This window comes from Narcine bancroftii, chromosome 5 (assembly GCF_036971445.1).
Source record: "Narcine bancroftii isolate sNarBan1 chromosome 5, sNarBan1.hap1, whole genome shotgun sequence".
NCBI lineage: Eukaryota > Metazoa > Chordata > Chondrichthyes > Torpediniformes > Narcinidae > Narcine > Narcine bancroftii.
Window position 1 is genome coordinate 145064348 of NC_091473.1, and position 13580 is coordinate 145077927.

The 13580-nt window shown below is 45.3% G+C and overlaps 1 protein-coding gene across 1 annotated transcript in view; it reads right to left on the reverse strand.

Moving 5' to 3' along the window:
• Positions 1-9160, reverse strand: part of LOC138765347 (atrial natriuretic peptide receptor 2-like) — a 71041-nt gene extending 61881 nt beyond the window's left edge. The window contains exons 1-5 of the mRNA XM_069942389.1: positions 9032-9160; positions 8382-8472; positions 6536-6668; positions 4512-4635; positions 3167-3271 (exon numbers count right to left, since the gene is read on the reverse strand). Of these exons, the coding sequence (XP_069798490.1) occupies positions 3167-3271; positions 4512-4635; positions 6536-6668; positions 8382-8472; positions 9032-9160 (582 nt within the window). The remainder of the gene's footprint in view (positions 1-3166; positions 3272-4511; positions 4636-6535; positions 6669-8381; positions 8473-9031) is intronic.
• Between the last annotated feature and the right edge of the window lie 4420 nt (positions 9161-13580).

Sequence of the window (13580 nt, forward strand, 5' to 3'; positions counted from 1 at the left end):
AAAACATGGCTGAATGGTACACCAACAGCAACCTCACACTCAATGTCACCAAAACTAAGGAGCTGATTGTTGACTTCAGGAAGGGAAAACCAGAGGTTTACAATCCAGTGATCACTGGGGGATCAGAGGCGGAGAGGGTGAGCACATTTAAGTACTTGGGAGTCACTATTTCAGAGGATCTTTCCTGGCCCAACACAGTAATGACATCGTGAAGAAAGCACATCAGCGCCTCTACTTCCTCAGGAGTTTGTAAGGGCTTGGTATGACACCAGAAACCATGGCAAATTTTTACAGAGGTGTGGTGGAAAGTGTGCTGACCGGCTGCAACATGGCCTGGTGTGGAGACTCCATTATCCTAGAGTGTAAAGCCCTCCAAAAGGTAGTGGACACAACCCAGGATATAACAGGCAAAATCCTCCCCACTATCGAGAACATCTACAGGGAATGCTGCCATCGGAGAACAGCAGCAAACATCAAGGATCCACACCACCCAGCACACACTCTGTTCTCACTCCTGCCATCAGAAAAGAGATATTAGTGCCACAAGACTCACACAACCAGGTTCAGGAACAGCTGCCTCCCCCTCCACCATCAGACTCCTCAACGACAGACTCAATCAGGGACTCATTTACGGACTCTTACAAGTGCACTTTATTGATTTTCTTTTTGTTCTCTCTGTATTGCACAGTTTGTTTACATTTTTATCCATTTACAGTTCATTGTTCATTTTCATGTTTAGGCAGGGTGCAATTTATTTTCTGCCGCACCCACAGGAAAAAAGAATCTCAGGGTGGTATGTGATATCATGTCTGTAATCTGACAATAATTCTGAATCTTTGACCACCTTCTCCTTCACCATACCCAGGAAGTCCCGATCTGCCTCACCACAGGGACACCATTGAGGTGAAGTTAATCCAACAGCCAACTAGCACACAGCAAGATCCCCGCTGTGATGATAATGATCTTTTGGATATTGGGAAAAACAAATTACAAATAAAGGCAATGAAGGAGAAAAGGTTTAGGAGACAAATTCCCAAGGATCTAGTCTGGAATCCCAATCCTTTCCAATATAGTATTCAAAGTTCCTATTTACTGTCAGACGATGGACATCACATACAACGTTGAGATTCTTTTACCTGCGGGCCAGACAGAATTTCTACTTATCAGCACTACCGAAAAACTACTCAAGATACGTATATGGAGAGAAATGTTATCAATAAGGCAGTGCAAACTACTCAAGATACGTATATGGAGAGAAATGTTATCAATAAGGCAGTGCAAACTACTCAAGATACGTATATGGAGAGAAATGTTATCAATAAGGCAGTGCAAACTACTCAAGATACGTATATGGAGAGAAATGTTATCAATAAGGCAGTGCAAACTACTCAAGATACGTATATGGAGAGAAATGTTATCAATAAGGCAGTGCAAACTACTCAAGATACGTATATGGAGAGAAATGTTATCAATAAGTTCAATACAGAAATATTCTCTGTGAATTAATCTGATCTTCCAGGGCAATTTGTGTAGCAGTTAGCGCAGCAACTTTACAGCGCCAGTGATCGGGACCGGGGTTCAAATCCCACGCTCTCTGTAAGGTGTTTGTGCGTTCTCCCTGCGTCTCCGTGTGTTTCCCCCGGGGACTCCAGTTTCATCCCACCATCTGAAAACAAACCTGGGGTGTAAGTTAAAAAAAATTGGTTCTGAATTGGGCGGCATGGACTCATGGGCCAAAATGGTCTGTCACTGTGCTGAATGTCTAAATTTTAAAAATTAATTTAATTTAATTTTTTTTTAATTAATTTAAATTTTTCCGCTTTCACCCTTAACCCATGTCCTCTGGTTTGTATCTCACCCACCCTCAGTGGAAAAAGCCTGTCTACATTTACTGTCTATGCCCCTCATAATTTTAAATTCCTCGATCAAATCTCCCTTCATTCTTCTACGCCCAGGGAATAAAGTCCGAACCTGTTGAACCTTTCCCTGTAACTCAGTTCCTGAAGTCCAGGCAACATCCCAATAAATCTTCTCTTGGGTGTAAATTGGGTGGAACGGACTCATCAGCCAAAAGGGCCTGTTGCCGTGCAGTACGTTTCCACTTAAAATTTAAATTTTAAATCTGCCTGTTGTGGTCAAATATAAGATGCTCAGTTGAAATATCATGAATAACCTTGTCACTTTGATTTTCCCACATTTTTTCTGAGATGTTTTAAATCCACATTCACAGGAATGTTACCAGGACTCGGAGGGGAGGGTGGGGGAGGTCTTGAATTATAAGGAGAGGCTGGGATTTTTTCTCCCTGGAGAATAGGAGGCTGGGTGGGGGGGGGGGGGGGCTAAGGGAGATCGATGAAATCATGAGGGGCACTGATAAGAGAAATTTAATTTAGAGATACAGCATGATAACAGGCCCTTCCAACCCGTGCCACCCAATACACCCACGTGACCTGTACATTTTTGAAGGGTGGGAGAAAACCTGAGCATCCGGAAGAAAGGAGAGAATGTACAGACGATGGCAGATTTGAACCCGGGCTACTGGCCCTTTAATAGTGTCACGCAAACAATGCTGCCCCAATATTTATTTTAAACATTTTACTGAAGAATTTTAAAGCCACATCCATACTTTCCCCCATTGAATAAAAGTAAACATACAAAAAACACGTGGAATAAATATGAAAAAGAAAACAAACCCCCCCCCCACCCCTCCCACCCACTAATCCTGAACTAATAAAAGAAACTAGGGGAATGTCAGTAACAATTATTAAATCAATGCACATATTAAGGGTTACCAGCAAGACAGACCCCCAAGAGTCTTCTACGCCTTCAAGCCAACATGTTGTAAATATGGGCTCCATACTTAAAAGAAAAAATGATATTTATTACATAGATTATGTAATTTTCTCAAGTAGAAAATGTGAACGTAAATTGGCACGCCACCTCTCCATCCTTAAGTCCACATCTGATTTCCAAGTGATGGCTATACATTTCCAAGAAACAGACCCTCCTGTCTCTCTCACACAGCCAGGAAACTTATCACTGAGCCTTCCTCCAGCAAGGTGACCTTGGGGAAATCCATGCAGAATGTGCTTGATCACAGCGCGCAAGATCAATTCTGGGCTGACATACCTCGAAGTTAGGAACCCAACTGGTCGTGAAGCTGTACCTTGCTTGTCCAGTTTTGTTGAGACATCATGCCAGCCTGTGACACGGTGTGAGTCACTATTTCCCCATCATCTGGAATCCATGGTCCACAGATTCCACCTTTTTTCTGAAACAGAACATATGAATTACAGGCAACTGATGACACAGCGCTGTGAATAGTGTAGCAGGTTACAACAGGATGCAGAGTCTGGCGGAGAAGTGGGAACAGCTCTGTTCGAGATCAGGAGAAGCTGCAGAAGGTGGTGAATGCAGCTCAGAACAACATACAAACTTCCCTCCCCTCCACGGACTCCATCGACACCTCCCGCTGCCCAGAAAAGGCAGTCGACCCACTGAAGGACCCATCACAGCCTGGACACACTCTATTCCCCCTTCTCCCATCGGGAAGAAGGCTCAAGAGTGTGAAAGTGCCCACCAACAAGCTGATAAACATTTTCTTCCCCACAGCCATCAGCTCTTGAATGGACCCCACACCTGTGCTCTCACACTGCCCTTGTTTTGTGCGAACTAATCTTTTTCCATTGTAACTCTCTACTCTGTAAATTGTGCACTTGTTCTACTTTATTCAGCTGTGTAAATGCTGGAGTTAACCTTTTAGACTACCAGGCAAATGTGAGAAATGAACTTAAATTTAACCTTGAACATAGAACTATCAGGGCAAGGTAACTGCACTCAGACATTTGATTGACCACCAAACAGACGTAGTTGGAAACCTAACCCTGAAACTAATGTGGGCGACACAGTTGGTGTGGCAGTTAGCTCCAGCAATCAGTGTCTGCGCGGATTTTCCCTGGTGCTCCAGTTTTCTCCCACTATTTGAAACGTACCAGGAGTTGTAGATCATTGGGTGTAATTGGGTCCCGCTGTTCGAAAAGTACCAGGAGTTGTAGATCATTGAGTGTAATTGGATCCCACTGTATGAAACGTACCAGGAGTTGTAGATCATTTGGTTGTAATTGGGTCCCGCTGTTCGAAACGTACCAGGAGTTGTAGATCATTTGGGTGTAATTGGGTCCCACCATTTGAAATATACCAAGAGTTGTAGATCACTGGGTGTAATTGGGTGGCATGGGCTTGTGGGTTGAAAGGCCTGTTACCGTGCTGTATGTCTAAATTTAAGGTTACAAAGTTCACTCGGCCCTCTTCCTTCTCCAGCAGTTCAGGTGTTTATAACCAGAGGATGTAGGTTTAGGGTATGGCGGTGGGAGATTTAGTGGAAACCAGAGGAGGTCGGAATCCCGATTTCCCAGTCCGAGAGATGGGGTGGGACGGAGGTAGTCTCACATTTATCCAGACAAAGCTCACAGTGAACAAATGCATGATAATTTTTCGAACAAAGCACGTACCATGAACAGCATGGGACACGAATGGATGTTTGCGTGGTAAATACAACAGTTGTTCTCTGTCGCATGCTTCCAGTTCGAAGGGCACTCCTTCTCCTCGCAGAATCGCCTTGCCTCACTTGCGTTGCTGAGTCAAAGCCAAGGAACCAGATGTGTGTAAAACAGAGGAGTGAAAACATGAAAATCTGTAGACACAGTGATTGTAGTAAAAACATAAACACTGGAGAAACTCAACAGGTCAAACAGTTTCCTTTATGTAGCAAAGATAAAAACACAGAACTGATGTTTCGGGCTTGTGTCCTTCATCAAAGTATGGACAAAATGTAGGCAGGCGTCGGAATAAAATGGTGGGGGGGGGAGAGGCAAGGGGAGGAGCACCGGCCTACAGGCAGGAGGTAACAGGTGGATAAGGGAGGGAGGGCACACCAGCAAACAGGAGGAAAGGGGAATATGAAAAACATAAGGAAGTGTTGGTGAGGAAAACAAATGCAGACATTTCACCGTAAGATAGACTTGTTTAAAATCCCATCACCGCACAAATTAAAGTATTATCTGTGTCCAGCCAACTCCCCGACCCCTGCTGCAACTACCAGGAAAGAGGTCATTAATTTGGAGAGAGTGGAGAAAGATGTTCCAGTGTGTGGGAAACCACTGTTACGTTATGATCGGCTGCTGTCGGCTGGACACACCTCATGAGACTATTTTGACCCATAGCCTCTTTTGCATGCTCCCCATTCCACTCTGACTCGATCAGTCAATGAGGGTGATGGCTGTTCCAGTCCATAGTTAATAAAAGCCTGTCAGTTTCACAACTTTGGTCTTTTGTGATTATTGACGGTGTGTCAATGGGGCTTGAGTTATAAAGAGAGGTTGGAAAGGCTGGGACATTCTCCCTGGAGGCTGGGGTTGGTGGGGGTGGGGGGGGGTGGCCTTATCATGTTTTATGATGTCATGGGGAATAAAAATAAGATAAAAAACAAAGTCTTTTTCCTGGGGTAGGGATGTTGAAAAGCAGAGGATATAGATTTAAGCTGAATGGAAAAGTTTTAAAAAGGGGACCTTCTCCCTTTGGAGGCCGATGGGTGTGGGGTATAAGCTGCCAGAGGAAGTGGTAGAGGTGGGGACTGTTGTGTAGTTGAGTGTTAAAACTGGACAGGTTCATGAAAGGAAAACAAGTCCTATGAGGCAAGGTTAGCAGAGCTGGGACTTTTCTCTTTGGAGCGTAGAAGGATGAGAGGAGGTTTGATAGAGGTCTACAAGATTCTGAGAGGCATAGATAGGGTGGACGGCCAGTGCCTTTATCCCAGGGTGGGAGTAGCAAATACCAGAGGACGTCCGTACAAGTGAAGGGAGGGAAGTTTAGAGGAGACGTCAGGGTAAGGTCTTTTTTTATAAGGCAGAGAGTTGTGGGAGCCTGGAAGGCCTTGGCAGGGGTGATGGTGGAGGCTGGAACATTAGAGGCATTCATACGACAGGTACATGAATGGAAGGAAAATAGAGGGTTATGGGGTAGGAGGAGTAGATTTTTTTGGTAGGAATATGTAGGTTGGTGAAACATCGAGGATCAAAGGCCCTGTACTGTGCTGAATAGTTAGGCAGGTAAATGGGACTAGCTAGCACAGACAAGTTGGTCTGAAGGGCTTGTTCCCTGCTGTAAAACACTATGGCTCCTGAACTTTCTCAATCCGAGATGAATGGTGTCGGGAACTGGCAACACTTTCTTTGGCCTTCAGGAGAGTGGGGGGATGGGGGGGCCATTCTTGTGGTAGCTCACACTCACATCTCAACACTCACACCTCCGGCTACATCACACAGTCATCCTTCCTGGCTATTCAGTCGCACCTCCTCACACCAGCAGGGACCTTACCTTGCCCTTGGTTCACTCTGCTCTCTGGACCTTCATGCCCCAACATCTCCCACCTTTCCCATCTCCGACGCAACCCCATCAACCTGAAACAAACCGTCTGGGGAATAGCAGCATTGATTTTGGATTTCGAGCAATGAGAGAGCTCCCTGCTGACTCCTACCTGTACTTCAAGATCCCCTTTGAGACGGCCATCTGGTAGAATCCGTCTGATGCAACAACAGAGTAGGTAACATTGAATTCCTCGCCACTCCGCACCTTCTCCGGGGGCCTGTGCACCCAGCTCATCTCCAATCCTGAAAGGAAATCACAGTGAGACCAGCGCACTAGGATTAAATAAAGGGCGTCTCCAAAACTGCAGAGCTCTCGGAGGCCATTCTGCCCACCATACACAGGGTAGCCAATAAAAGAGGTACCAAGGATCGACAGAGATATTTAAAATTATGAGTGGGACAGACAGAGGAAATGTAGATAGGCTTTTTCCACTGAGGGTGGGTGAGATACCGAACAGAGGACATGGGTTAAGGGGGGGGGGGAAGGGGAAAAGTTTGGGGGAACTTCTCCACACAGAGAATGTGGAATGAGCTGATGGTTGAGGTGGTGAATGGGCACCCTTCAATGCTGAGTTTGTGCCCTCTTGTCCGAGACTCCCCGACCATGGAAAACAACTTTACCACATTGACTTGATCCAGGTCTTTCAACATTTGAAATGCTTCTTTGAGATGTTTCCTCCCCTCTCCCCCCCACCCCTCACTTTCATTCTTCTGAACTTTTCATTCTTCTGAACTCCAAGGAGTACAGTCCAAGAGACATCAAACATTAAAGAAGAATTTTGACAGGTACATGGATGGGAGGGGTATGGGGAGGCTGAAGATGCAGGTCTGTGGGACTAGGCAGAAAAATGGTGCGGCACAGAGTAGAAGGGCCGAAGGGCCTGTTTCTATGCTGTAATGGTCTGTAGCTCAATGGTTCCTTTGACTGTCAAATTTAAAAATGTAACATACTGATATACCTCAACATTTGCCTGCCACAGGGCAAACAACAAGATGCCATGAGAGTTGCCCTGCACCCCTAACAATAGGAGAAATTGAAGCTTCCACATCCCTGCTTTTATCACAGTCTTAAGGATCCAATTGTAACTGCAGAGGGTGGAGAACATGGCTCAGACCATCACACACTCTCTGCCACTTCAACAACTCCATCTATAACTGCTTCTTCCTTGGAGAAGCAGCCAATACATTACAAAACATCCACCCCAGCCACTCTCCCTCACCCTCCGCCCCCCCCCACCCCCCACCCAAGGGTGTGAATATTGGCCTTCCTATCGAGAGGAATAAGATACAAGAGCAGGGATGAGAGGATGAGATGATAAGGCTCTGGTGAATCTTCACTTGGAATGTGGGAAACAGTTTTGGCCTCCTTATTTAAGAAGTTGACATCAGAGAAGATTCACAAGAATGAATAAAGGGATTAGCATATGAGGAACATTTGACATTTTTTGGACTGTACTCCTTGGAATTCAGAAGAATTGTGGGGGGGGGCCCACAATAAGGTCCCCCATCCTTATAAAAGCATTTCAAATGTTGAAAGATCTGGACAGAGTCCCATGGTAGGGGAGTCTCGGACAAGAGGGCACAACTTCAGGATTGAAGGGGGCCTATTTAAAACTGAGATGCGGTAGAATTTCTTTAGCCAGAGGGCAGTGAACCTCTGGAATTTGCTACCACGGATGGCTATGAGGCTAGATCGTTGGGTGTATTTAAGGCACAGATTGATAATCAGGGTATCAAAGGTTATGGGGGAGAAGGCAGGGGAGTGGGGCTGGATGGGAAAATGGATCAGCTCATGATGGAATACCAGAGCCATTCATTGGAGACATTCACCACATGCTCCTGTATCTTATGGGCTTATCACACACCACCAGATTCCACAACACCTTCTTCCCTGCAGTTATTAGACTCATGAATGAACTCATATCTTTGCTCTCTACAAGGCTGCCATGGCCTTACCAGAGCAGTCGATCATGTTGTGTTCATCTGGACTCTCCATCGGCCAGCAGTCATATTCAGTGTTGTCCAGATCATGCCAGCTCTGTGTAACCTTAGGAGAGAGAGATTACAGTCATACCCATCACAGCGGCGAATCCCACACAGCCATGGATGAGGCACAGGTGGTTGGTCAGCAATATTCTTGCATGCAACAGGGTTAGACCTGAAAAGAAATTGGCACCGAAGGAGACCACCTTCAGCAAAATCTTCTGTCCAGCTGGGTTCTCTTGGGTAACTAAAACCCAGCTTGAAATTCTCAACAGACCCCTGCCTCAACAGCTGTTTGGGTGATCGAGCTCAAGATACCCATCAAACTTCGTGGGATGGAGAGCTTTCAGACCACCAACCTGAACCTCTGATTTGAAGAATCATTTGTTCTGGAAAGAAATAGCATCTTCTTCCCCATCAGTTCCCTTAAACAACTCAATTACATCACAGTTGTATACAGTAAAACCCACGGAGTCTGGCATCTATGAGGGTTGGTGATGCCAGATAAGTGAACTTGCCGGTTGCTTGAGAGTGCATGCTGCATGACCTGTCAGAGTAGCAGCTAGGGGGCTGTCTTAAACTTTCAGATCTTTTACCTATTTATTTTCTGCATTTTTTTTTGCCAGTTGCTTGAGTTTGGTATAGAGTGCATCAAGGAGGAGGTACAGGGGCATCAAAATCAGGACAGCCAGGCTGGAAAATAGCTTCTTCCCACAGGCTGTGAGATTGATGATCGGTATCCCATAAGCCATCCCAAAATACATGTATTTATTTTAAATTATATCTTTTTTGTATATATGTGATTATTCCGTACTGTGTATTGTGTGCACTGTGCTTCGGAGAAACACTGGTTGTGTATGTACAGTCAGATGATTGTTGTTTGTCATCTTTATCAATGATCTGGATGATAATGCGGTCAATTGGATCAGCAAGTTTCCAGATGGCACTAAGATTGGAGGCGTTGTGGACAGCGAAGGAGGTTTTCAAAGCTTGCAGAGGGATCTGGATCAGCTGGGAAAATGGGCTGAAAAATGGCAAATGGAGTTTAATGCAGACAAGTGTGAGGTGTTACATTTTGGTAGGACAAACCAAGAAAAGACGTACACAGTAAATGGTCGGGCCCTGAGGAGTGCGGAGGAGCAGAGGGATCTGGGAATACAGATATATTGTTCCCTGAAGGTGGCATCACAGGTGGATAGGGTTGTAAAGAGAGCCTTTAGCATATTGGCCTTCATAAATCAAAATATTAAGTACAGTAGTTGGGATGTTATGGTAAAGTTTTACAAGACATTGGAGAGGCCAAATTTGGAATATTGTGTGCAGTTTTGGTCACCGAACTACAGAAAAGATATCAATAAGATAGAAAGAGTGCAGAGAAGATTTGCTAGGATGTTGCCCAAACTTCAGGAACTGAGTTACAAGATCACATAATAAAGGAATAGAAGTAGGCCATTTGGCCCATGGAGTCTGCCCTGCAACTCCTCCCTGAGCTAAACTGTTCTAGTTCCAATTTCCAGCCTTTTCCCCATATCCCTTGATACCCTGACTAATTAAATACCTGTCAATCACCCCTTTAAACTCCCCCAATGATTGGGCCTCCACGGCTGTAGGTGGCAATGAATTCCACAAATTCACGGTAAGGTTAAACAGGTTAGGACTTTATTCCGTGGAGCGGAGAAGAATGAGGGAGATTTGATCCAGGAAGGCTATCAACAAGGTAGAGAGAGTGGAGAGAAAATTTACGAAACTGTTACCTGGGTTTCAGCATCTAGATTACAAAGAAAGATTGAGCAAATTAGGACTTTATTCTTCGGAGCGTAGAAAGTTGAGGGGAGATTTGATGGAGGTATTTAAGATTATGAGGGGGGTAGATAGTGTTGTTGTGGTTAGACTTTTTCCCTTGAGGGTAGGAGAGATTGAAACAAGAGGTCATGAGTTAAGAGTTAAAGGGCAAAAGTTTAGAAGTAACATGAGGGGGAACTTCTTCACTCAGAGAATGAGGCTGAGTGGAATGGGCTTCCAGGAGAAGTAGTGGCGGCAGGGTCCATTTTGTCATTTAAGGAAAAATTGGATTGATATATGGATGGGAGGGGAATGGAGGGTTATGGGCAGGGTGCAGGTAGGTGGGACTAGAGGAGAGGACTTGTTTTGAAGCGGACTGGAAGGGCTGAGATAGCCTGTTTCCGTGCTGTATTATTATATGATTATTTAAAATTATGAGGGGGTTAGACAGAGTAAATGTCGATAGGCTTTTTCCACTGAGGGCTGGTGAGATCCAAAGCAGAGGACATGGGTTAAGGGTGAAAGGGGCAAAGTTTAGGGGGAGCATGAGGGGGAACTTCTTCACACAGAGAGGGGTGGGAGTGTGGAATGACCTGCCAGCTGAGGTGGTGAATGTGGGCTCAGTTTTAACAATTAAGAGGAATTTGGACAGGTCCATGGATGGGAGGGGTATGGAAGGATATGGACGGGGTGCAGGTCAGTGGGACGAGGCAAAAAAAATGATTCGGCACAGACTAGAAGGGCCAAAGGGGCTGTAATGTTCTATGGTTATGATGATAAACGAACTTGAACAAGCCCTTCACCACATCCATACTGTACAAGATGGCATTCTGGGATTGTCCCATTCACCTGCATTTGGCCCACAATTTTCTAAACCTGTCTTATCTATATATGGAGTTAAACAGGAGCGCCTGCATATACTGTGATTGCATTGCAATACTGTACACAAAAAAAAGAAAATCTCTCCACAGCAGATGCAACATCACTGACTCTCCCCTCAGCCATGAAAAACAACAACACAGTTAGCGTAGTGGTTTGCGCCACGCTGTTACAGCGCCAACGATCGGCACCGGGGTTTGAATCCCACACGGCCTGTAAGGAGTTTGTATGTTCTCCTCGTGTCTGTGTGGGTTTTTCCCGGGGGCTTCGGTTTCCTCCCACCATTCAAAACGTACCGGGGAGTGTAGGTTAATTGGGCAGCACGAGTTCATGGGGCGAAATGGCCTGTTACTGTGGTGCATGTCTATATTTTTTTTTAAATCAAAAACTTGAAATACATACATCATTCATCGACCAGAGCTCAGCCTTGAATACAAACATTCCCTCAGTTCTGGTCAATAAGCCACAAACCCTGGACCTCTGTACCACCCTCTGCAACTGGATCCTTGATTTCCTCAATGGATGATCACGGTCAGTACGCATCGGAAACAACGTCTCCTCCTCAGTAACGATCAACATGGGTGCACCCCAAGGATGCGTGCTTAGCCCTCTGCTCTACTCGCTCTAAACCAATGTCGCCAGGCACAATTCCAATACTATCTACAAATATGCCAGTGACACAACAGTCGAGAGCAGAATTGCAGGCAGTAATGAGGGAGGGGGATAGATCAGCTAATTGAGTGGTGTCACAGCAACAGACCTGCACTCAACATGAGCAAAACCAAGGAGCTGATTGCGGACTTCAGCAGGAAATCAGGAGAACACGAGGGGTTTGCTGTGGAGAGGGTCAAGAAATTCTAATTCCTGGATGTCGAAATATCTGATGACCTGTCCTGGATGCATTCACAAAGAAGACTCGTCAGCAGCTATACTTTGTGAGGAGATTTGATATAACACCAAAGATTAAATTTACATTTTTAATTTAGACCTACAGCAGGGCAACAGACCATTTCAGCCCACGAGTCTGTTCTGCCAAATTTACACCCTACTAACCTATACTCCCGGTACATTTCGAAAAGTGAGAGGAAGCCGGAGCCCCGGGGAAAACCCACGCAGACACGGAGAGGATGTACAAACTCCTTACAGAGAGTGTTGGATTCGAACCCCCCATCCTGATCGCTGGCGCTGTAAAGGTGTTGTGCCAACCGTAATTCTCAAAAATTTCTACAGTTGTACCACGGAGAGCTTTCTGTCAGGTTGCGTCGCTGTCTGGTATGGAGGTACCAACGCTCAGGACAGGAAAAAAAACTCCAGAGAATTATTAAATCGGCCAGCGATATCACAGGCCCAAACTTCACTCCATCAAGAGACAGTGTCTTAAGAAATCAGGCTCTATCCTCAAGCCTTCTTCACTCTGCTACCATCAGGAAGGAGGTGCAGGAGCCTGAAGATGAACACCCAACGGCACAAGGACAGCTTCTTCCCCTCTGCCATCAGATTCCTGAATGGAAAATGAACCACGGACACTGCCACACTTTCTCCTGTATTCTTGCACTGTTTCTTTAGTTTTGAAATGTAATTTAAAGCAGTATTTATACCTCTAAACGCTGCCACAAAACAGGGAACTTAATGACATGTTCGTGACAATAAATTCTGAAAAGTGCTGGAGAAACTCAGCCAGTCACACAATGTCTATCAGAAGTAAAGGGTTTCTCCAGCCTCCCTGCACTGAGCAACAAACTACTTCACAATCTCCATCACAGTACATGCCTGCATTGTTGAAATGGGACATTCCTTGTTGACCGGAAACACCCAGGTCAGGCAGCATTCAAAATACAAAGTTCAAAGTTCAGGCTTAGTGTCTAAGTGCATACATGATATCACATACAACCCTGAGATTCCTTTTCCTGGGGGCCAGGAAGAATTACCACTTAATGGCAGTGCAAAAAAAAACCTGTACTCAAGAAAAGATATATCGACAGAAGAAAGAAATGTGAACAAGAAAGCAATGCAAACAAACTGTACAACACAGGAAATAAATATTCAATTGTAAATAATGTGCGAGCTGAGAGCCCTTCAATGAGTCTCCAATTGTTGTTGAGGAGTCTGATGGTGGTGGGGTGACTGTTGCTGTTCTCTGATGACGGCATTTCCGTGAAGTGGGACAAAAGATTCAACGCCTCAGAGGATCTTTAACCCGAAATGTTACCCATGTTTCTGCCTCTGTAGATACTTCCCGACCTGCTGAGTGTTTCCAGTATTTTCCATTTTCACGTCTCGTGTTTATTTTGCATTGACTGGCTAATCCCCTCAAATTGACTCCATCCCCCCGACACATTGCAATCACAAATCATCCGTGCAGCAGAACGATGAGCTCACCATTTGAGAAACTAGAACTTGCATTTGGGATTATCCTGTCCCCTGTGTTCATCTGATGTTGATTGACAATTCAAATTCTCCGATTTTCTCGGGAATGAGCATTTCTGACAGTCTGACCTGGGACAACCCCAT